Here is a 21,604-nt window from a genome sequence, read left to right on the forward strand (position 1 = left end):
GCTGCAGTAAATTTCAGCCAGGGAAAGCCTTTAAGGAAGTATCAGAAAGATGACAGTTTTCATTTGGGAAAAAAGTGGGTCTGGGGTGGAGATTAATCTCAGTTGCCAGTACAGAAATGGCTGTGAGTTTCTGTTTGGAGCTATTACATAGAAGAGACACTGCTGAAATATTCTGTAAATGCTTTAGGAGATTTTCTAACAGAATTCTGTAGATTATACTAATTCAAATTCAGCGCCTGATTTTTCCCAAATGCCTAATGCTTAATCCCACTTCTGTCATTGGGTTATTTATTAACACTGGGTCAACAAAGTTTTATATATTTATACATATCATTCCAACTGGAACCTCGCTTTTTCTCCAAAATGGAAAATAATCTATTGCTTTGTATTTTAGTATTGATTCCTGCCTTTGCATCCTCAGACTTTTTGCTAACGCATGTCAGAAACATCAAGGTAAGTAATCTACCATGTGTGGGTTGTGGGTCTCCCACTCCTCAGAAATTAATTTCTTGCAGTTTATCAGCATTTATCAGAGAGTTCATACAATGCTGGCAGCTGGAGCTCTGTGTTCTCTGGTACCCCTGGATACAGGATAAAAGCTGAAACTCAGACTGGTTGATCTGTAATCAGCCTTAGTTTTCAATCAGCTCTGAAGTCCTTCTCTCTCTTTTTAAAACATCCCTTTCCTCTGTTTTCCCTGTCGTCACCACGTAATGGTGACACGTTTTAGTATAATATTTAAATGTGTAAAGCAATCAGTGCTGCCAGAGAACTGACTTTGGCACCTGTTAGGGAATACAATAAAAAAGATGGCTCTAAGAAGCAGAAAACAGAGCTGTAATGTGGCATCAAGATAAATTCCCGCAGTCCAAATGTCATGGCAGGATTTTTCTCAAAAGATTTACATGTTAGCACAACATGAGATACATCTCTCAAAGCAGCCATTCTGGTTTTGACTGGATCTCTGAGTAAGGCAGTGTTGCCCGATGTTTTGCCTAATTCTCTTTGGTTATCTTGCTGGCCACTACTCCTTGCCTCCATAAATTATTTCCCTCTCTGTCAGTGGCTGTGCACTCTGAAAAGTTACAGAGGGCCAATCTCTTTAGGGAGCATTCTGAATTACTGGGTAGAGCAGGACAAAACAATTTATCTTTGATTGCTGCTGATGAGGTTATGATCTTTGCCAAGACTTATTCTTTGACAATCAGGATAGTAACATGCCTAACTTTTAAAAGCCAACATAAGAACTAATGCTGCAAAATGGAAATGCCAGGGATTCTTATTATTTAACCATCATGTAGCCCAGATATCATGTAGCTTTTTCCTTCTGATTACTGTAGTGTCTGGAGTTCTCTACGTTTACAATGCTAAAGCCTTTCTAAATGGAAAACTGCCAAAGCTCTGTGCAGTGCTCCATCTATACATGCAGAGCACTATGGAAAAGCCAGCTGATTCTCCCAGTTTTGTTCTGTATTTTATGCAAGCGTGATGTGATTGAAATGGAAGAGGCTGCTCTGTAGGGTGAAGGTCTCAGTGCCCATCCGTGTCTTGGCCCCTTTGAGCAAGCAGTATCCAGTGCTAAAGCATGGCAGGAATTCTGGCTGTCTGGTGATCTTTAAGCTGTCAAAGCTGCTTTTAGAGCCACAGCCAAGCAGACACAGTTGGCAGACCCAATTCTGCTGAAAATGGAACAAAATTCCGCATCAGAGTTCCCTGTGTGTACTGGCACACCCTGTTCCTATGAGCTGCATTAGGGGCTCTTCTCTGTGGCACCCAGCCAGCATCACTTGGGGGGGATGAAATCTTCTGTGCTCCTGTAGATTCAGAGATAATTTTCATGCCTTGTTTCCCTATGTAGCATTTAGGGATATATGCAAATACCTCGTTCAGTTGTGGATTCCCAGAGGTCACTTCAACATAACTGTACAATCTTTGCTGAGGCTTTTAGTCGTGCTGTGGTTTAGTTTCCCAAGCTGTACAATCAGGGCTTCTTTCAGCAAGTACTGTAATGGAGTCCTCTTTTCCCCTCTCTGTTTTCTTGGGAGTTTAAATTTCTCTTTTACTTTCCAATTTCCGTAGGTTCTTTGCACATCTATTCTTTTCTGCTGTCACAGTAAAACAGTATTAAACAAAAGAAGTTTGTTGCTGTTGCACAACTTAAAAATAATAACATTCTAATAACTGGTGCACCTGGCAAATATGTGAAAATAATACAGAAACATTTTATCAAGTAACAATTACCCAGGGTAGAGGATGTTAATTCTCATTTTAGTCTAGAATTGCATCATCATTTTGATTGGCACACTATTGCTTTTTGCCCACATAGCTCAGAATGACCTTGATGTTAATGGTGGCTCAAGTTACACCCAAGTGAATCATTAAAAATGAAAAAACCCAGAACAAAATCAGAGACCTAAAGTCACGTAATCCCCTCCCCTGTACAAACCAGGGTCAGCTAGAGCAGGTAGCTGGGTGATGTCCAGCTGGATCGAGTATCTCCATTGGGGATCAGCCCAAGAGCAAAGTGAGTAGTGCCTTTCACAGAGAGATTTTTCTGTAGTTTCAATGGAAACTGCAGAGTGCCCCTAAAAATATTTACAGAATCAAAATAGAGCTCCTTCAAAACTACCATTGAAGCCATGATTCTGATAAAGAATGTGCACAACAGCAACGCTGTAAAACTCAAATGCAGATACAGTATCTTTTAGTTTGGAAGCAATAGTCAGAAATGCAGAATTTGTAGCTATACACATTTTTATAGGGTTTTTTGGGTTTTGGTTTTGTGGGGTTTTTTTGGGGTTTTTTTTGGTATTTTTTATAAACTGTGTGGTAATTGCACTGTAAGGAAAAGTGGCAAACAAACTGACATTTCAGAGTTCCAGCTTTTCATTTCCCAGGGTGCATCCCTCAGTTTCTGTATTGTAAGGAGAAATGACAAGCTGTAATGACAGTATGGATACAATAAAAATATTTCCAATATTGGAAAGGTCAGATTTGAGTTGGTGCACACACTCTATACTGGCATAAAAGCAATCCATATATGGTTGTGAAAAGGAGGGATGGACACATAGAAATCATCTGGATGGCAATAACAGTTTGAAAGATGAACCTGAAGGAATGCACACTGACATTTTTTGCCAGACTCTTACAGCAGAAGAGAAGCCTCCTCCCTCAAACCTTGTATTACCACAGATTTAATATAGTGTCTTGAAAAGAACTCCAAAATAAACAAAAAGTAACCCTCTGTCTTTCAGTTTCCAACTGGGAAAGGTATTGAAAGCCTTAAGTGTACTTGTGATATGTGTCTGATTTGTTGTGTCCTTACCCCTGCCTTTGATGGAGCAGGTAAACACAATTCCACAAAATGTGACCCCCGAGGCTCTTGGAGCCAGACAAGATAAGGTGTTTGCAGCTGAGCTGATGGGAATTGAGTTACACAAGCTGTTGTTTTAACAGCACTCAGAAAGTTTGTTTAATGCCTGTTCTCTTTCAGAACAGAGTACGAGATACTGTTGTACAGCTTCTCATATTTGCACCTACTCTGGGAGCAAATACTGGAAAAAAAACCCTACATTTTAATGGCTTATTTTTCCCTCCTCCATGCAGCTTTTTGTAGTGACAGCCTCTCCTGTCTAATCCTGCTGAATTACCTTCCTACCTGGTCATGTTAGGATGAGAGGCTCATGGGCTGAAATGGGAAAAATGTAGGAGTCTGAAAAAAATGTAAGGCTGCATCTGCATAATAGTTTGGATTTGTGTGATGGGAAAAAAACTGTGCAAAGTAGGTTTTTATGCTTTGATATAACCCTTTTATTTCTTCCAAAGGAAAATGAGTTTGAAAAGAAAATATGTACTGCAGGACCCAGATCTAGGAATTCTCAAGAAAAAGATGTCACTATGAGGACAAGATAGTTTGGTTTTACTTGAGGTCACCATACAGCCAACCCTTACTCAAGGAAGACCTATTAAACAGATTTTAGTGTGTTCTTTAATCTCAATGACATTTAATTATAAATGGCACTGAGCATTTGAGCCTCTTTTCCTCTCATTCTCCCTCATATTTCAAAGGTCTATGTGTATTTTCAGCTGGAAGAAGACACTTTTTTTGTATCACATGAGCAAAATATAAAGTGAGCAATATTCAAAGTTTAACTTACCTTTCAAAAACACAATATTTAACGTACACTAACATCAAATGAAAACCAAAAGATTCACCAAAGCTGGGAATGCCATAAGCAAAATAACTCCAACCTGCCTCACATCCCTTACTTGCTTTTCCCTCAAATTTACTTCAGTTTATTAATGAAGACCTTTCTCAAGCCTTCCTTCTCCTGGACTTCTTTAAACTTGTGACAACTACACGGATGCTAGGAGATTTATTTCTAAATGCAGCTTTCCTAGCTAAGCAATGATTTTTTCTCTTTTTTTCTCTTTACAGAAGCGAAATGCTGATAATGACTTGGTGAGTAAAGTTTGGTTTTGTCTGGGCTACCGAGATTTTATAGTGACAAGAATATTCTTACTGTGTTCACAAAATGTTTCTGTGAGTCCAGTCTGAGCAAATGGATATTTCTGAGTGTGTGACAAGGAAAACAGCCCAGAGCTGCCTGTTTTAGGCAGTAGGACTAACTAGACGGTTTCTTTCCAAGCTCTGATGGAAGCTCCTGGACAAGGAAGGAGAATGAACAAATGACTTTTAATCTCGTTGTATTTGAATAAATACCTAAGTTCTTTTGAAGTCACCTCCATATCTCTAACAGACTTTCATTCTATGTTTGTTTTGTTTTTACTTTTATGTTGCAGTTATTGCTGAGGAAGGCAAGAGACCTCATCTCTGGGGCTGATTCCACTTGGCACCTGGATTCCCCTTCAGCAATGCTTAAATGCTTTGATTGTTTTGGGAGCTTCTTAATTAATTGGCAGAAATCAGACCCATCACAAAAACTCCAAGGCTCTTTCCAGTGCTGGTTTTGCTGCAAGAAGCAGACCTTGTTGTGGAGTTCCTAATGGGAACATCTATTGTTCACATGCTTTCACTTAGTGTCCAGAAACCTTATACTTGAACATTCAAAGAAATTAAATATTGCCTTGCCCATTTCCTTGTTTAAAAAAGAATGAGCTCCAGCTGGGAGGAAGCTGAGAATAACATAAAATGGAATTTGGAGGCATTTGGGCTATTTTAAAACAAGAGGATTACTTACATCCCTGCTCTAGGAGTCATCCACTCGTCTGATAACTACAGTCACTAATAGAGTGAGGCAGCAGTAAAGAGCTGTGCTCTTTGAATAACCATAAAAAGTCACTCACTCAGTAGAGAAAAAACCTATTCCTATAATGGCAGTATTTTTGGTAGTAGTATTTTGTTAAACTCTATAGTTATGACTTGTGGAATAGCACCATCATGTCAGTGAAATAGATATCCAAGGAAACACAGCTGTGCTCCAGTTCTTATATTAAGTCTTTCTTTCTTTCTTTTTGCTTTGGAAAGCAAATGTACTGCTGTGGTTTCTTTTTAAAAATATTATCACAAGTGATTAATACACACATGAGTGTAACAGCTGGTGCTCTTTTTGTCTTTTTTCATTTCTCAATCTACAGGTTGTCAATGGGATGGAAATCTATAGCATGAAAATTGATAGTAAAGTGACTTCTCGCTTTGCACACAATGTCATCACCAGTCGAGCTGTCAATCGTGGAAATGTGTCCAAAGAAGTCTTCTTTGATGTTGAACTCCCTAAGACAGCCTTCATTACCAACTTCAGCATGTGGGTAATCTTTACAATATTGTTAAAGAAGACTAAAAATCTGTGCTAATTCAACTGGGAGAAACGGAACCTGAATGTTCATTTTTACTTTGCCATTTGAATAGATTTCTAAGTACCTCCTGGGTAATTTTCTGGTACTATTAACTTAACATTCAAGATATGTGGAGAAAGACAAACATTGGTACATCTGTAGAAAAGATGACTAATTTTCAATTATTTCTATTCATCATCATGAATAGAAGGGAACCTGAGGGAATAGGGGACCTTTCCTGAAGATTCATACACCTTTTCAGAAATGCCTCTTACTTTGGTATTATCAAACCAGGAAAGTTCCATTACTTAATTTCCCTGGTGGCATTATAGCTTAATTTATCTCTTCATTTAAAAACTATATTTAAATGAAAGGCAGATAGTAGAATTATTCTTTTACATTTGTACCTTTAGTTGCAATCATGTGCAGTTCTCCACCATGATGAGGTTTGATTGAGTTAAGCACATCCATCTCTGCTAATCACACTGTGCCTGCTTTATCTCCAGTGAAGAGAAGCAGTAGCTTTAGCACACAAACACTCATAATGCATTTTAGAACTTCTTCGGTAGAATGAGGTGATGAGAAATGGCTGCTTAGTCCTCTAGGGAGCTCAAGGATGAAATGCTCCTCTGTAGATGATGACATCTGGATATGTGAGTCACATCCAGAGAGTTGGTTTGCCATTAGATGAGATGGTGAAGCTGCTGAAGTGTAGGAATATGGCAGGTGTAAGTTGTATTGTTGTAGCCCAGTTTTGATCTAATTAAAAGTAAAATTTGGTTTAGATTCTTTTATGATACCGAGCACAGAGCTCTTCAATCCAGCTGAATTCTCTGAGGAGCCTGGCTTCAGTGAAAGGGCCCAAATCTTGGCAATAGTAGGTCTCTGATAGTGGTTATCAGCAAACAAATCAATAAAGGGAGAATTCCTGTCATAACCTTCCACTAACTAGGACTTTTTCATCTGCAGGACAATTGATGGTGTCACCTATCCTGGAACTATAAAGGAAAAAGAAGCTGCAAAGAAGCAATATGAGAAGGCTGTTTCAAGAGGACAGACTGCTGGTCTTGTCAAGTAAGGATCATGTCTTGTGGCTTCCACACCATCACTTCATAGCAGACTGTGAGATTGGAAATGGTGTGTTCTGGCACTTTGCTGACATTAAGGACAAAAGAACAATCATTAAGTTATAGTTATGGTAGCACAAATTGTAGAAAGGAAATACAGCCTCTGACTGCACGGGCACTGTCTGCAACTATGGAGAGGCTGTTCCTGCAACTTTCACTGGCTTTGTGGGACCTGTTCCTGGGATTAAGCTCAGTGGGAAACATGAAGAAATTCCAGAGGTTGAGTATGATTTTGGGTATTGATTGATGAATTTTAGCAGTGTATCAAAATTCCCATCTTTGTTTTACTTCTTTTTGAAAATCATATGCCACCAACAACAAATACTGTGAAAGGGGATAAAGATCTTTTTCCTATCCATTTAAATACAGAGCTTCAGGAAGAAAAACAGAAAAATTCACTGTCTCAGTCAACATTAAAGCAGCCAGTAAAGTCACTTTTGAACTCACATACGAGGAACTGCTGAAGCGACAGTTTGGAAAATATGAAATGTTCATCAAAGTGAAACCAAAGCAGCTCGTCAGAGATTTTGAGGTAAATGGCAAACTGATCAAATTTGACTGTAATTTAAGAGATTATGGAATTCTGCATATCTGTTGAAAGTGGAGTACCATGGTCATTCCTATTGGTTCACAGGTGAGCTAAAGGCCATGATAACATTTCTCATGAGTCCCATGGGGAGCACTCATCAGTATGCTTTAACGCAGGCTTTTACTTGTCAACTTGACAAATTTGGTCATCTACTGAGCATTACAAAAGAAATCTTGTATGAAAAACTGAAAAAGCTATTACAATGCCTTGGAGTAATTGATTATACCTTTATAATATAAATTCCAGCTTTCTCACACCACTGTGAAACAACACCATCTTTAAATCAGTGGTACATATGTAACATTCTGGAATACTGCAGCTTTTATGTCTATCTGCCTTGATAAGACACTACTATCTAAGTTTCCAACAAGCCATATTTCTATTAAATTTTACTTATTTCTAGCTTTGTTTTTAACTTCTGTGTTTGAAAAGGCCTCTTTGGCTGAAGATGTGTCCATACAAGTGTAGATTTGGACTGCCATTATGAATTACAAAAGTAAATTTCTTTTATTTTTATGAAAATCCCTCTTTTACATCTGTAGTTGCAGATCCTCCTGTAAATGAGTGAGTGGGTGTATTGTGGTTTGATCAATGACAGTACATTTTCAATTCATATTTCAGATTGAAGTAGATATCTTTGAGCCCCAGGGTATCACTGAGCTGGAAGCAGAAGGAACATTCATCACCAATGAGCTACAAAATACCATTAAAAAAACTTTTTCAGGAAAAAAGGTAAATGGATTGCTGCATTCCATGATTTACTTATTATGGTTATAATTCTGAAATAATAATTTCAGTGCCAGCAATGGCAGCGAGAGGAAACCTGGATACCAGTAAGATTATCTCTTACAGAAAAACTGAATTACTAACATGTAGTTTTCCCTTGTATGGGGGTAGTAGAATTCCTAAAACATACAACAGCTTTATCAAAAGTGTTGTTCAGAGTGAAGAGCTGACCCAAGGCAGGTAGGGAAGTAATCATATGAAGAAAGCTGTGGATAGCAGCCTTCATGTGTCAGTTACCACCAATAAATTTCTAAGTACATATGGATTCGTACAACCTAGTAGCTAACCCAATAGAACAGGTTATTCTTATGTTTGTGAAAATAAATATACCAGCTTTAAAAAAATGCAGACATGTTCTGTAGAAGATTTTCAACTATTCAGGGTCAGATCTAAGGAAGACTTTTCTTTTCAGGGCCATATCTCTTTCAAGCCAACCCTCGACCAGCAGCGAACGTGTGCAAGTTGCTCAGAGTCTGTCTTGGATGGGGATTTTACTGTAAGATATGATGTGAAGAGAACAACTCCAGACAATTTGCAGGTAAGCTTAGCAACTTGAAATTCTGAGCTGTTGAGCAGTTTAACTTGCACAGTAAAGGTCAGGGAGCAGCGAGGGCCAGCTGTTTCCTAAGGGACAGGCAGCTGAGCGGGAGCACTGAGTGGGGTTTTCAGGGTGGGATCCAGAACAGTGGAGTCCATGGATAGGAGCAGGTACAGCTGTGACACAGCTGGAGACCGATGTTCTGACACTGTAGCTCAACCAGGGACTAAAGGCCCAGTCTTGCACCTAAATGACACCCCTGGGCCCATGGACACAGGTGAGACTGATCAGGGCCATTAAAACTTTCTAGCCCACTCAAAGGCTAGACATTTAATGACAGTAATATCTCCTTTATCTGTTTTACCTTTATAATGTACCAAAGTTTTTGCTGGTGGGTTTTTTTAAACATTTTCTTTTTCAGATTGTCAACGGCTACTTTGTACACTTCTTTGCACCAACAAATCTTCCAAAGTTATCCAAGAATATTATTTTTGTATTGGATACTAGTGGCTCAATGTATGGAAGAGAAATTGAACAAGTGAGTTATTACATTACTATAGAGTTCCAGTGAAAGAGCTGGAACAAAGAGCTGGGAGTGAGAGGGTGCTGGAAGGGACGTGATGCCTTAGAGTGTGCATGTGCTGCTCAAGCTGTTACAAAGTGGCTTGATGGTGTGACCTCTCTAACGCCCAGTGCCAGATGTACTAGTTTGCAGTGTTGCTGTAGAACAAAAATCTATACATTTAGCCTATATTTACTTATAAATGTCATTAGTTCAAAACTCTAAATATTAACATTTCCAGAGAGTGCTGTCATGTGCTTGACAGTTCCAAAATAAGCTGTGCATACAGATTATGTGCATTTTCTCTGTTCACTCTGTATCTGGGAAGCAGCAGCTCTTTTCAGAGTCGTGACTGAGCTAATGTTCAGAGTTTTCAGGCTTTGGTGCTGCATCAGAATATCCAGGCATGCTTGTTTATGAGCTTCTCCACTAACTTGTAGCTACCCACTTGCCATGCCAGCTTATCTCAGTGTAAGCAACCAACCATGATGGGAAACCTGATTTTCATCTCAGCTACAAAGATTTACCAGATGTTTTTGCAGCTGACTTCCCTAGAGTTACTCTGAAATTGATGAAGGGACTGGCAAGAACAGAACAAGTTCAGAATTTTTGCAATATATACCATGTAGGAGTAAAAAATAGCCCAATGCCGAGAGATTAATGATGTAAAATCTGTAAGCACATATTCTGTTAAATTTTGAATCATGTATTTAAATCTCTTTGCCTTACAGACAAAAGAAGCACTACTAAAAATCCTAGATGACATTAAAGAAGATGACTTCTTCAATATCATATTATTTGAAAGTGAAATATCTACCTGGAAAGAAACATTAATCAAGGCCACTCCTGAGAATCTGGATGAAGCAAGGAAGTTTGTTCGGCAAATTTCTGCTGAAGGCCGTAAGTACTTGATGGGCCTTGCCAGTAGGTCATTGTGTAAGTTAATTTATTGATTGATTCTGTGAACACAATGCTACAGTTTGTTGGGATTTCAGATTGCTGATGAGACATTCCTGAAGTTCAGTTTTACTCACACAATGATGTCTATTTCTCTTTATGTTTCCAAAGTCCAGGTACTTTTCTATCTAGACATCCCCCTGCTTGTAAATCCAAATCTTTCATTTTCTTGCTGTAATGAAATCTCTTCATTATCTTCATCTCTTCATTTCCACAGACCCTAGTGGAAAATGGACCTTTATTTTGACAGCCTTTGCTGAACCCATATTTCTTTGTCCACCTCATAGTGACAAATTTACATGGTGGTTTGATGAGAGGAATTGATATTCTGAATGCTGCTCATGAAGAAAACCTTGTGCCCAAGAGAAGTGCTTCTATAATTATCATGTTAACAGATGGTCAGCCAAATGTAGGTAAGTTTGTGTTGGATGGAATAATAAAGATAGTTCATTAACTAACAAAAAATGCTAGTTAAAAATGGCCTTCATCTTTGACTTCTGGGTATTTTCATTATTTGAATGCTACTATACCAGCATCATAGTACTAAATCAAGCTTTTGGTAATGTCTCCTAAGAAATCTGAACATGCCAAGTCCCATTTGATTTTGTGATCATTTTATCTATTTTGAAAGCAACTCAAACATTTCCTGGTTTGATGCAGGTGTATCAAATACTCAGGAGATTGAGAAAGCAGTGAAGAAGGCCATTGATGGCAGATACACCTTATACAATCTTGGCTTTGGCAGTGGTGTTGACTATGGCTTCTTGGAGAGGATGGCACTGGAGAATAAAGGATTGGCCCGTCGGATTTACCCTGACTCTGATGCAGCTTTGCAGCTTCAGGTGAAGTAATTACCATGTACATGAGGTCAGAGATGTATTAGGTCAGATAACTATTCATAGTCTTATTTTCAAATAATCAAAATCCCAGTGTATAATCTGATACTGAGATGCTCCTAAGTCTGCTGTGATCAGAGTATTAAAATGATAGAATAGTTTGAGTTAGAAGGGACCTTTAGTTGCATTTAATTTTCCCCTTCCCTTATATAAGAAGAAAGTGCAGGGACAGTAAGAGGGACATGCTGTGGGGTATGGCAGGGAGTTTAAAACTTGGCATCGGGTGACACAAGTCACAGCTCTGAAGGACACTGGTGGAATGGCTGCAGTCCTTGTATGTCCTGCACCTCACAGATCATGCAGTTATGTCATGTCAAGGGACAAAACGAGTAACAAATCATAAAGCTCTTGTTATTCTTTCTTAAGAAACTCACTGCAAGCAGGTGTATCTTACCACACTCCTGAGGCATTTTAGAGTTGTATAAGACATGGAAACTGGTACAGGCCATACAGGGTTGTCTTTTTTTTACTTCTCACATTCCAGTAGCAGCCATTCAAAGAATTCACCAAAGAATTAGATATTAGATTTCATTGCGAGCTCTGATAAAATCAAATACCCAGTCTCCTTTGATTATGTTGTCATGTCAGTCTCATCAGAGTAGAGGTGTAGAAAATTATCTCTATCAAATAACAGGAGGCTTGGCATCTCTCTTAATTTATATTGATGGAACTCATCATCCACAGCACATTGTTCTTCCTTTCTCTTAGCCAGACTGAAGAGTTTGTGTGTCCTTTATCATTTCCATTATTTGTAGATTTCTAGGCCTTACACTCTGAGATCTAACTAAATATCTAAATATTACTTATAAAATACACTTTTAGTTTGCATTGCTGAAATAGCAAGATGTTTCTGGTTACAGGCCTACCCATGAATTAAAGAAACAATGACAGTTAAATGTTTTCTTTTTTTTCTTTCAATCCTACAGGGGTTTTATGATGAGGTGTCAAATCCCATGCTCATAGATGTGGAGTTAAACTACCCAGAAAACGAAATATCAGACCTAACTACTAACAGCTTTAAGCATTTCTATGATGGGTCAGAGATTGTGGTGGCTGGGCGCTTTGTAGACAGCAACCAAAACCATTTGTCTGTAGATGTAAGAGGTGAAGGTGTAAGTATGGATTTCTTTGACTTATGTAAGCTACACAAAATCTCTGAATGCTTCTTTTGCCTCCATTGTGATGAACAAAAATGCCATATGAATGTGGAATACTGGGTTATGTTCTGTAGTGTACATCTCTAAAATTCCCAGAAACAATGGGACAAAATTCCTCATACAACACTGGCAATCTTCTGGTGTAGAACCAGACTGGTTTTCTATTTCTTAAGATTTTCAGGTGTGAAGGTCTTAGTTTTTGGGAAGTTCTGTCAGTCCCTGGCTACTTGTGATGCAGAGAACATTCTTACTCCCAACAGGCTCACGACGCCCTGTCGTACACCACACAGCAAGGTGCTGAGCAGACAGCTCAGGCTTTCCAAGAACAACAATACATATTTGGAGAGTACATTGAAAGGCTCTGGGCTTATCTTACCATTGAACAACTCTTGGAAAAACGGTAATTGTACCTGGAATAATACCTTTGCTTTGAACCCCTCACAGCTTCTGAGTCCTGCAGTTTCTAGGATGTGAAGCAGACATGCACATCCCACTGAGGTGCCAATGGAAAATCATGAAATCAGTGAGGGAGATCCACCACTCGATTCTCCTCCCTAGCCTCAGTAGTCATATTTCAGGTTGCAAATGAAACAATTTTAAATTATTGCAAGTATAAAGCACAGTTTTGCCTTTCTCTTGGACAGCCAGTAAAATCAGATGTGCTCTTTGGCTGTGACAGTTATATCTTATTGATAAATTACCTGCAGAGAAATGACTTCACTTTAAAATATGTAATCTGAAGTGTGGTGAGTGATTCAGCAATCACTGATGCTCAGAGTCTCTTCCTGTATTCAGCATTACAGCCACAGGAGAGGAAAAGGAAAACCTTACAGCTCAAGCCCTGGCTCTCTCACTAATGTACAAGTTTGTAACACCGCTGACATCCATGGTGGTAACAAAACCAGATGAAAATGAAAATGAAGAGGGGATTGCTGATAAACCCACTGAAGGTATAGACATCTTCAGAATTGTACCGTATTTGAGAAGCTAAGAGTTCCTTTGATGTTACCATAAAGAAAGGCTTTCATGTGGGCATAGTTTTAAATATGTTTCTGCAAAATCTACTTTCCAAGCCTGGCATGTGTGTGATTTATACAAAATTACATCTCATTGCAAAGCTCATTTCCATCAAACTATCCTTCATTACTAAATCATATGGGCAAAGTACTATAAATTTAAAATAAATGTATTTTAAACTAAATAGGAAAACCATTACAGAAAAAGACCCTGAAAACCAAGAAGAATCTTGGTTATAATTATAATCTATAATTATAATCTAATAATCCAGCAATATTCAGCTGATTTACCATCACTTTCTCCTTTATTTTTCTACATTCTTCAGCCTAGGGATAGACGTAGTAACCTCTTTCCATATGAAAAGGGAAAATTTGCATGAGCTCTTCCTCAGGCAGGATATATCAGGTTGTAAAAAGATTGAGATGACTTATGTAGAACTCAATAGTCATATATATATTGCAGAAAGAGAAGCAATTATATTGAAAACACACAATTTGTTTTCAACTCCTCTGATGTTTTAGCTAATGATGAACTCCTTGCTCAGTGAAATATTCTTCTTTCCTATAGTTCAGCCTCTCTGTTTAACCCCTGTGTAACAAATACTCTGTTCCTCCTTGCTCTTTGGCCAAGCAAGGCAGTGCTCTCTGCTCAGTGTGTCCCCCAGCCATCCTAACTTCATCTCCTTGTATTGTTTGAGCCACCCTCATCCCACAGGTCTGACAGAGGCTTTCCAGTCTCTTCTATCAGCATCCTTTATTTTTTCTCCAACTTTTGTTTAGAGCCCCCAAAAGTTCCTTGGAGGCTCTATGTGGGCTCTCTGCTGCCTTCTAGATGAAAAACTTTCTAATCTCCTGATTTTGGCGTAGGAACTTAAGGCATTTTGGCCTTACTGATACTGGAGATTGGTGAGGTTTTTTCAGCTGCAGTAAGTCCTAAAACCAGTGAATTGCTAAGTGCCCTTCAACTCTGAATCATTCTTCAGGCATTCTGCTGATAAATTTTTGCATTATTTTTCATGAGTCCTAGAATGGAATACTGACATAAAACCCCTTCACAGTTAATTTAACATTCAAGTCACTACACAACGTAATGGCTTTAAAGTTTGCAGCTGGTCTCCATAAGATGGAAACCCCCAAACATCTGGCAGAAGTGGCATCCACTTAGTCTTTTGCTTTCCCTTTCCGGGTAGTTTTAGTGCAAAAGCTCTTTACTGAACCTCTTTCCAAGGAATTCCTTTCTGTATATAGATAGTATAGAGCAATAATAGGAGAAAATACTCAAAACACTGCCCCTGTGTAAAAATAAACCCTAATTTTACTCACCCTGAAATCTCAATTCACAAATCAATGTACTGAATCATCCAGTCAGTATTAACAGAGTCATCCAAATGCCTGGAAAACCACAAAATAGTAAAACCAGTAAGGAACATTTTGTAATATAGGTATGGTACAACAATAAAACAGTTCCAAATAGAGCTCTTGTCCCATACATAATAAATTGCAGTTCTGCTGCCCCACATAACAGCTTTTTACTTTCAGAACATTTGTGTTTGATCTACAAATACAGAGTTGTATCACTGGGAAGAAATGGCATCACAAAATACTAAAGATAGCTGGTTGAGTTTTCAAACAGTTGATTTTTTTACAATGTTTTATTAGGGTCAGAATCCTTCTGTTTAATTGTATAACTGATGCTGTAAATTTCTCTTTTTCTTCCTTTTACTTCTTACCTGCCCATGGTTACAGCTGAAGGTATGTAAATTTTTATTAGATTTACTTAATATTTTTAATAGAGATTGATTTTCTGCATTAATTATTTGATCTAGGGTGTAATATTTTCATAAAGTTCATGGGGAATGAATCAAGATCATGTTATGAATAGATATGCAACTTTTCAGATGGGTAAGTTTGTCAATAGTGGTTTCAGTTCAGTTCTTGTCTCTGATGATTGCAGCATCCCACTACCCTGGAATTCAGGCCCAGTACAAGTCAGCTGCTCTCCAGGGCTGCCACCAGGGCCTTCCAGGTACCTGTGTGTAGCAATCCCATACAAAGATATCTTCATCCATGCCGTGATTGCCACTTCCAAAGCACAGAGACATCCTGACAGAATTTCAGATGTAGAAAGAGCAGAAGAATAGACAAATGTGAAACCAGGCAGGCAATTCTTCCTTCCCATACACGCAGTTTAGAAGAAGGTGGCACAGAGGGATCCGAGAACAGCGGATTGTCCCCCTCCCGGAGGGAGCAAACCCCGTGCTCCTGGTGAAGTTACATTAGTGCTGGGAAGCAGGGTGTGCTTTCAGCGCCTTCAAGACTGTTGCTTTGTAGCACTGTTAAAGAAACTGTTTTGACTAAATTTTTACTTTGTAATATCTAGAAATTTATACGTAATTACAAGATTTTTGTGTCGGTTTTGGAAGGAGGAAGGAATGAAGTAGGTGAGATTGTGTTTTGTTCTTTGTAGCCTCTAAAATAACATTTTGTTTCATTTAAGCAGGGATGTTCACAGGTCCTTTGGTGGGTAAGTCGTTTAATTTACCTTTCTGAATTGGGCAGGATCTGTTGACTGAAATTACCAGAGGCAGAGTTGCCTTTTCTGGCAGTACAACAGGACTTTTATAAATACTACCAAATTCTGCTCACTGCTGAAAAGACACTTAAAGGTTGAACAATAAGAGGTGCCAGAGCTTCAGCTAAATAATTTATGAGGAGTAAATACCTGTTCATAAATCACCATTTTTTCCTGAAAGCTGTTTCCCAAGAACAGAGGATGGACTTCGCTTTGCATTTCCTTTGGCATTATATAAAGCAAGGGACTGTGATGTCAGCACCTCTGGCTAAATTGAAGTGTTTAGTCACTTGTGTGTAAAGCATCTGTTTTTCAAGAGACAGCAACTGATCCACCAAATTGCTGGCTGGGCAGTCCTGGAAATGGGAGAGTTAGAGTTATGCTTTTGCTCTGGGTATTAATCCAGTCTCTGTCTCCATCTAGTTTTTTCAATTGTTCATTGAAAAGACTTAAATTCATTCTGAGGAAAAAAAAGTAAAACAAACAAAACCACCCCAAATGTCAAAAAGTCAGAAGTTTTCAATGGATGATGCTTCATTTCCTTGCTGATAGTTTAATCCTCAAGTCTGAAATATTTGTATCCTACAGATATGTTGCTTGGGCTATATGGAAACCCTCAGAGCAATTTAGACTACAAGTGAAATCTGTGTCTATCCTGAAGCTTTTTTTGATTCAAAAGCAGCACACAAACTGTCATTTCATAGATTACATGATTTAAAAACTAGGATGCAATTACTGATTTACTTAGCATATTAACTCCCTGACATCTTACACGGGCCATGCAGTTTTCCATTTTGGTGTGAGTTTTCTAACAGCTTTCTTTCCTTCTGCAGCTTCAGCACTCTATCACACACATGCATCACCACCCACATGGTATACTAGTGGTGAGTAGTTGGAGTAGTGTCTGTCTAGGAGAACTGAAGAGGGTATTTAAGGCTAAATTACACAATTCTTATGAATATTTTCAATATTACCTTTTTTATTTTTAAGGGGCGAGTATTTTAATTTACTTTTTAAACATCTCTTAGTGTCTTCTAAAGATCAAGTAATTGAGATTATATGTGGTCATTTTCTCAGTCCTCCTTCACATCAGTAATTTTTGTGTTGATAGCTGCCTGTTTTCTATTAAAGAATTTATATTTAGTTATTAAATTTAAATATTAAGCAATATTAAATGCTCATGTGGAGCTTTGACTCTGTGTATCACTATACAGACACCAGTGATTTGCCTTTACAGTTGATGGAGATCCACACTTCATTATATCAGTGCCACAAAAAAAAGATGCCATTTGTTTCAATATCAATGAAAACCCTGGCATGATCTTAAATTTAATAAATGACCCAGTTACAGGTGAGTTTTTAACTTTTTTTTTTTTCTTTTAATACAGGATGCTTCTACCAAAATGTATTTAAAGGTTGTTTCTCTTTTTATAATGCAAAAGATTTTTTTCCTAGCAAAGTTAGCAGGAGGTCCTTTAGCTGTGATAGCTTACCATTACCATGACTGTTTTCACTTCTTGTAGCAAAATGAACTTTTAAACTTACTTTAAAAACCAGTGTGAGGGTTGAGAGTAGTAATTCGTCTCAATGAGTTGTAGTAGAAGCAATAAAATAATCTTTAGGTCACCAGTTTGCGGAATATCTGGTAAAGAGAGACTGATGTCACTCAGACTCTGTACCCATCACAAACTCTCTGTGCTTTGGGAAAAACTGAACTTTTCTCAACAAAATTATTGTTGGCTTTGTGGAAATTCACAGAACAACCCCCAGAACTTTATTTTGCTTTGATACAAACATTCACAAGTAATTCTGATCTATTTTTCAACTCATATTTAATTTCTTAAGTTGTTGTTAAATTTTCAAGACACTCAGTGACATCAGTTGTTCAGATCCTCTCTATAAAACAATACATGTTTTATTTCTGTATTAGGCATCACAGTCAATGGAGAACTTATTGGTGATAAGAGAGCAAATAGTGATGCAAAGATCCAAAACTCATATTTTGGAAAACTTGGTATTGCAAATAAGCACCTGGATGTAAAGCTGACAGTAACTCCTGAGATGATCACGATTCAGAATGGTGATGAAAAGACAGGTTTCACCTGGCTGGACTCAGTCACCTTGCAACAAGCAGGGTAAGACTTACAGAAAGGATATCAGGCTCTTGTATGACTTTCTACTCTTCCTAAAATGTTTTTAAATGTTGATCAATAATAAACTTCTAAGATTGGTGAGGGAGTCTACAAAAGCAATTTATTCAAGCCCTGCTGGATTCTGCTCTCTACTTTGTTGTGTAACTGCTGAATTATTCACAAATTCCTATGCTTGAAATAAGTAAATGAAGACTTTTCCCCGATCTTCTATTGCTCTAAGGTAAAACTAGTTTTGGTATTGTGCTTTGTACAGCAGTGTCTTGCAAATACTTAAGCAGTAACTTCAGACATAGTGTGTAATCTTTCAAAGGCATAATAGTGTTCCAAAAGCAAATCTCCATTTTAAAAATTGAACTTGTGGCAGTTGCAGAATTGGTATTTTTTTCTTGTCAGAAGGCATATTTCTCATGGGATCTATTTCAGAATCATTTATACCTTTGCAAAAGGTTTATAGAAGGAACAGGCAACATTTTCTCTTCCTTCTCCTTTACATTTCACTGTGTAGAATAAAATTTCTGCCTTCTCAAGGCCTGGCAGTACAGCAGAAAGAGCAAGCTCTCATTTATACACATGATTTTATTTATTGTGATAAACGGATGATACCACTGACACAATCAGAAGCAAATCTTCTCTATCCTAGCTTTAAAATAGGCAGTTTGGGAGTGGACTTCTCTGAAAGACTAAAGGAAAAAGTGTCATGTAGCATTCAGGCAAAGAACTGATGGTTTAATAATAGAATTTTTATCACTTAGCATCAGGTGCTGTATCTACATACCAACCTGTCTGTAACCAATTACACTATCAAGGGACAGATTTTGCTAAAAATATCTTACTGAAAAGTTTAAAGGCCAGGTAGCCTTTTCCAGTGTCATTTAATATGATTCTGTGACTGTCTGGGAACACACAGAGAGACTCCAAGAACCAAACTAGGCAGCAAACCCTCTCTCTTAAAAAACACTGAGCAGTTTATAAAGCTACGTTTGATTTTCTTCTCACATTTCTTTCTGTTGCTGTTAACTCTGGTAAGCACAATGTTCTAAGTCACGTTTTTCTTTTTTCCTCAGTTTAACTTTGATCATTAACAGGAAAAAAAATCTGGTGCTCTCAATGGGCAGTGGTGCCTCATTTGTTGTTGTTTTGCACCAAGTGTGGAAGAAACATCCTCTCCACCAAGATTTCCTGGGACTGTATACATTGAATAGTGATAAACTGTCTGAACAGACCCACGGATTATTAGGTATGACTTTGTTTAGTGTTTCCCTGCTGGTCTTTCCTTATGAGGCTACATAATTCTCAGGTAGAATATTGTACTTGTGCTGAGAATAATCACACCCAGAAATTTCAGAGATCAACACATGGATTATTTGATTATTTAAAAGCTGAAGACTTGGAAAATATGCAATAAATTCAACAGAATAGACAACACACCAAGTGAAGATATCTTGAAGGATATCTAGAAAAGGCTGTAATTGTTCTGTACAGTCAGAAGCTGGAACTTACATCCAGATGATGTGGATACAATTCTGGGTTATAAACAGAAAATAATACCAATAATACCTCAGGCATGTGTTCAGCCTTACCTGAAACTTGGTATTTGCTTATTCAATCCAAACTCTGAAGGGACATGGAAACCAGCACAGGAATGTAGAAATTCTGGGATTCTGTTTGGTTTGCTTCTGTTTTAATGCCTGAAATGGTAATTTTAGCTTCTCTTTTTAGGACAGTTTTTCCGGCCCATTGACTTCACCATACTTGAAATTCATCCTGGGTCTGATCCCAAGAAACCAGATGCCACAATGATTGTTAAAAACAATGAACTGACAGTAACAAGGTACAGAATAATGAAGGCCTTAGCAGAGACTTAGGCAAGATTCCTTGTCCAGGTGCAGTTCCTACCTCAGTACTCCCATGGCTGTATTTTCCTTTTCAGGGGCTGGCAGAAGGATTACAGAAGAGATCCTACACATGGGGTTGATATTCCTTGCTGGTTTGTCCATGACAATGGAGCTGGGCTGATAGATGGTGCTCACACAGATTATATTGTTTCCAGTCTCTTCTAAGCAACTTCCTCCAAGTGCACAGGCAGGCAATATTTGTCTGAAAGAGCAGTATTTTCAATATATAAGATCTATTCAGAGCATATAAACGTACATCTTTAGCGAGGACAAGGCATGGTGGATTCCCATAGAGAGTTTTACTGTGTATTTGATCCAATCTGAAGTGCAAGATCCCTCATCCTCTGAAGTGTCCTCCTTATGAGGTTCAAAATTCTGACTTAAAATGTTACTTTGTTACATAACAGAAACCCTCTACCCAATTTTTTAATCAATAAATGAGTGTCAGGAGTGATTAAATAAAAGTATCAGTACTCAGTGCCTGGTTCTGTTATTCTGACAGCTTAATGTTCTTCATGCCAGTTTCACAAAGCCCAGAGTGCCAGATGCATTCTGAAATTGAGCACAGGAGGACATCTGACAGCCCAGCCCAGGTTTTGGGATAATCCCGTGGTATTTGGAACCACCTGACCTCTTGATTGTGCAGAGCTGAGGGCTGCTGCCAGCACAGGAGGTGACTGTTGGCATCCAGGAATTCTGTATTTTAGCATTTTAATTTGAACCTATCTTTTGAATGTCTGAATCTTTATAAATTAATGAAACACCAAGGTTGCAAGCAGCACTCACATTTGAGTAATGATAGCTCTTTTGGGCTGTATCTTTCTTGAGGAAGACCCTTTCTTCTGTTCCCATAAAATAATTTAAGAACACATTCAGGGCAAGTGCCCCATTTATTTATATATTCATTTTTCCTGCAAGAAATTGCAAACTCTTACTTCTAAATCAAAAAGCCCACCCAACCAAAAACATGTACTCTCCTTCCCATATTTCTTATTTACTTCAAGATTTTTTTTTAAATCAAATCAACCACAAAGGCAGTGGCAAAGCAGAAAATTCCCCAACAGTAGTAGGACAAAGAAAGTCATTGTGTGGAAAACTAGAATGCAGAACACAGAGAAAAGAGGAATGTAGTGGGAGAAACAGATGATAGATCTGATAGGTCAAATTGAAAGAATAAGGGTAGAGGTGAACAAAAATACAACAGAAAAATCAAAGAGGAAAAAAAATGGAGGAAAGATATACTTACTGCTAAATTTATGGGAGACACAGGCCTTTTTGAGGAGCAAAATCCTTTACTGAAAGCAGTAGTTTTGTAGAAGGAAATAAATAGGAGAGGGTAGAGGGTGTCACAGTGGCTGCAGATCTTTGCCTGCTAAATCCAGACAGAAAGGGTGAAAGAAAGCAGGTAATTTCTACAGAAGGTAACAAGTTACTGGAAAACAAGGAAGGCAGGGAGAACAAAAGGAAGGAGTGAGAGAACATTGAAAGTAGTAAGTTTAACGTTACATGGTTCTAAATTTTTATTGTAAGATAATTAATTAGATGGAATAGAATGAAATA

At 38.1% G+C, this 21,604-nt stretch overlaps 1 protein-coding gene across 3 annotated transcripts; it reads left to right on the forward strand.

Moving 5' to 3' along the window:
• Window positions 1-326: 326 nt before the first annotated feature.
• Window positions 327-20,524, forward strand: LOC119705883 (inter-alpha-trypsin inhibitor heavy chain H3-like). Of its 3 annotated transcripts, none has more exons than XM_038148733.1 (23): window positions 327-453; window positions 4,439-4,462; window positions 4,804-4,818; window positions 5,599-5,765; window positions 6,766-6,870; window positions 7,293-7,455; window positions 8,134-8,244; window positions 8,711-8,836; window positions 9,258-9,374; window positions 10,130-10,298; window positions 10,643-10,768; window positions 11,016-11,197; window positions 12,178-12,363; window positions 12,669-12,808; window positions 13,204-13,358; window positions 15,171-15,176; window positions 15,922-15,948; window positions 16,830-16,880; window positions 17,234-17,347; window positions 17,927-18,131; window positions 19,214-19,386; window positions 19,869-19,980; window positions 20,080-20,524. In XM_038148733.1, exons 1-23 carry the CDS (start codon window positions 364-366, stop codon window positions 20,207-20,209), a joined length of 2,694 nt encoding a protein of 897 aa, XP_038004661.1. In that variant the 5' UTR covers window positions 327-363; the 3' UTR covers window positions 20,210-20,524. The 3 variants fall into 3 exon arrangements, with proteins under 3 accessions (XP_038004661.1, XP_038004663.1, XP_038004664.1); XM_038148735.1 differs by having other exon boundaries at window positions 15,925-15,948; XM_038148736.1 differs by lacking the exon at window positions 4,804-4,818.
• The last annotated feature ends 1,080 nt before the right edge of the window (window positions 20,525-21,604 follow it).

The sequence above is a fragment of the Motacilla alba genome, chromosome 12, assembly GCF_015832195.1.
Source record: "Motacilla alba alba isolate MOTALB_02 chromosome 12, Motacilla_alba_V1.0_pri, whole genome shotgun sequence".
Classification (NCBI taxonomy): Eukaryota; Metazoa; Chordata; class Aves; order Passeriformes; family Motacillidae; genus Motacilla; species Motacilla alba.

Coding starts and splice junctions, on each gene's coding strand:
- LOC119705883 (XM_038148733.1), top strand. CDS start 364: ATGGAAAATAATCTATTGCTTTGTATTTTAGTATTGATTCCTGCCTTT. Junction 8,245..8,710: donor AAACTTTTTCAGGAAAAAAG/GTAAATGGATTG, acceptor TTTTCTTTTCAG/GGCCATATCTCTTTCAAGCC. Junction 12,809..13,203: donor GAACAACTCTTGGAAAAACG/GTAATTGTACCT, acceptor TCCTGTATTCAG/CATTACAGCCACAGGAGAGG.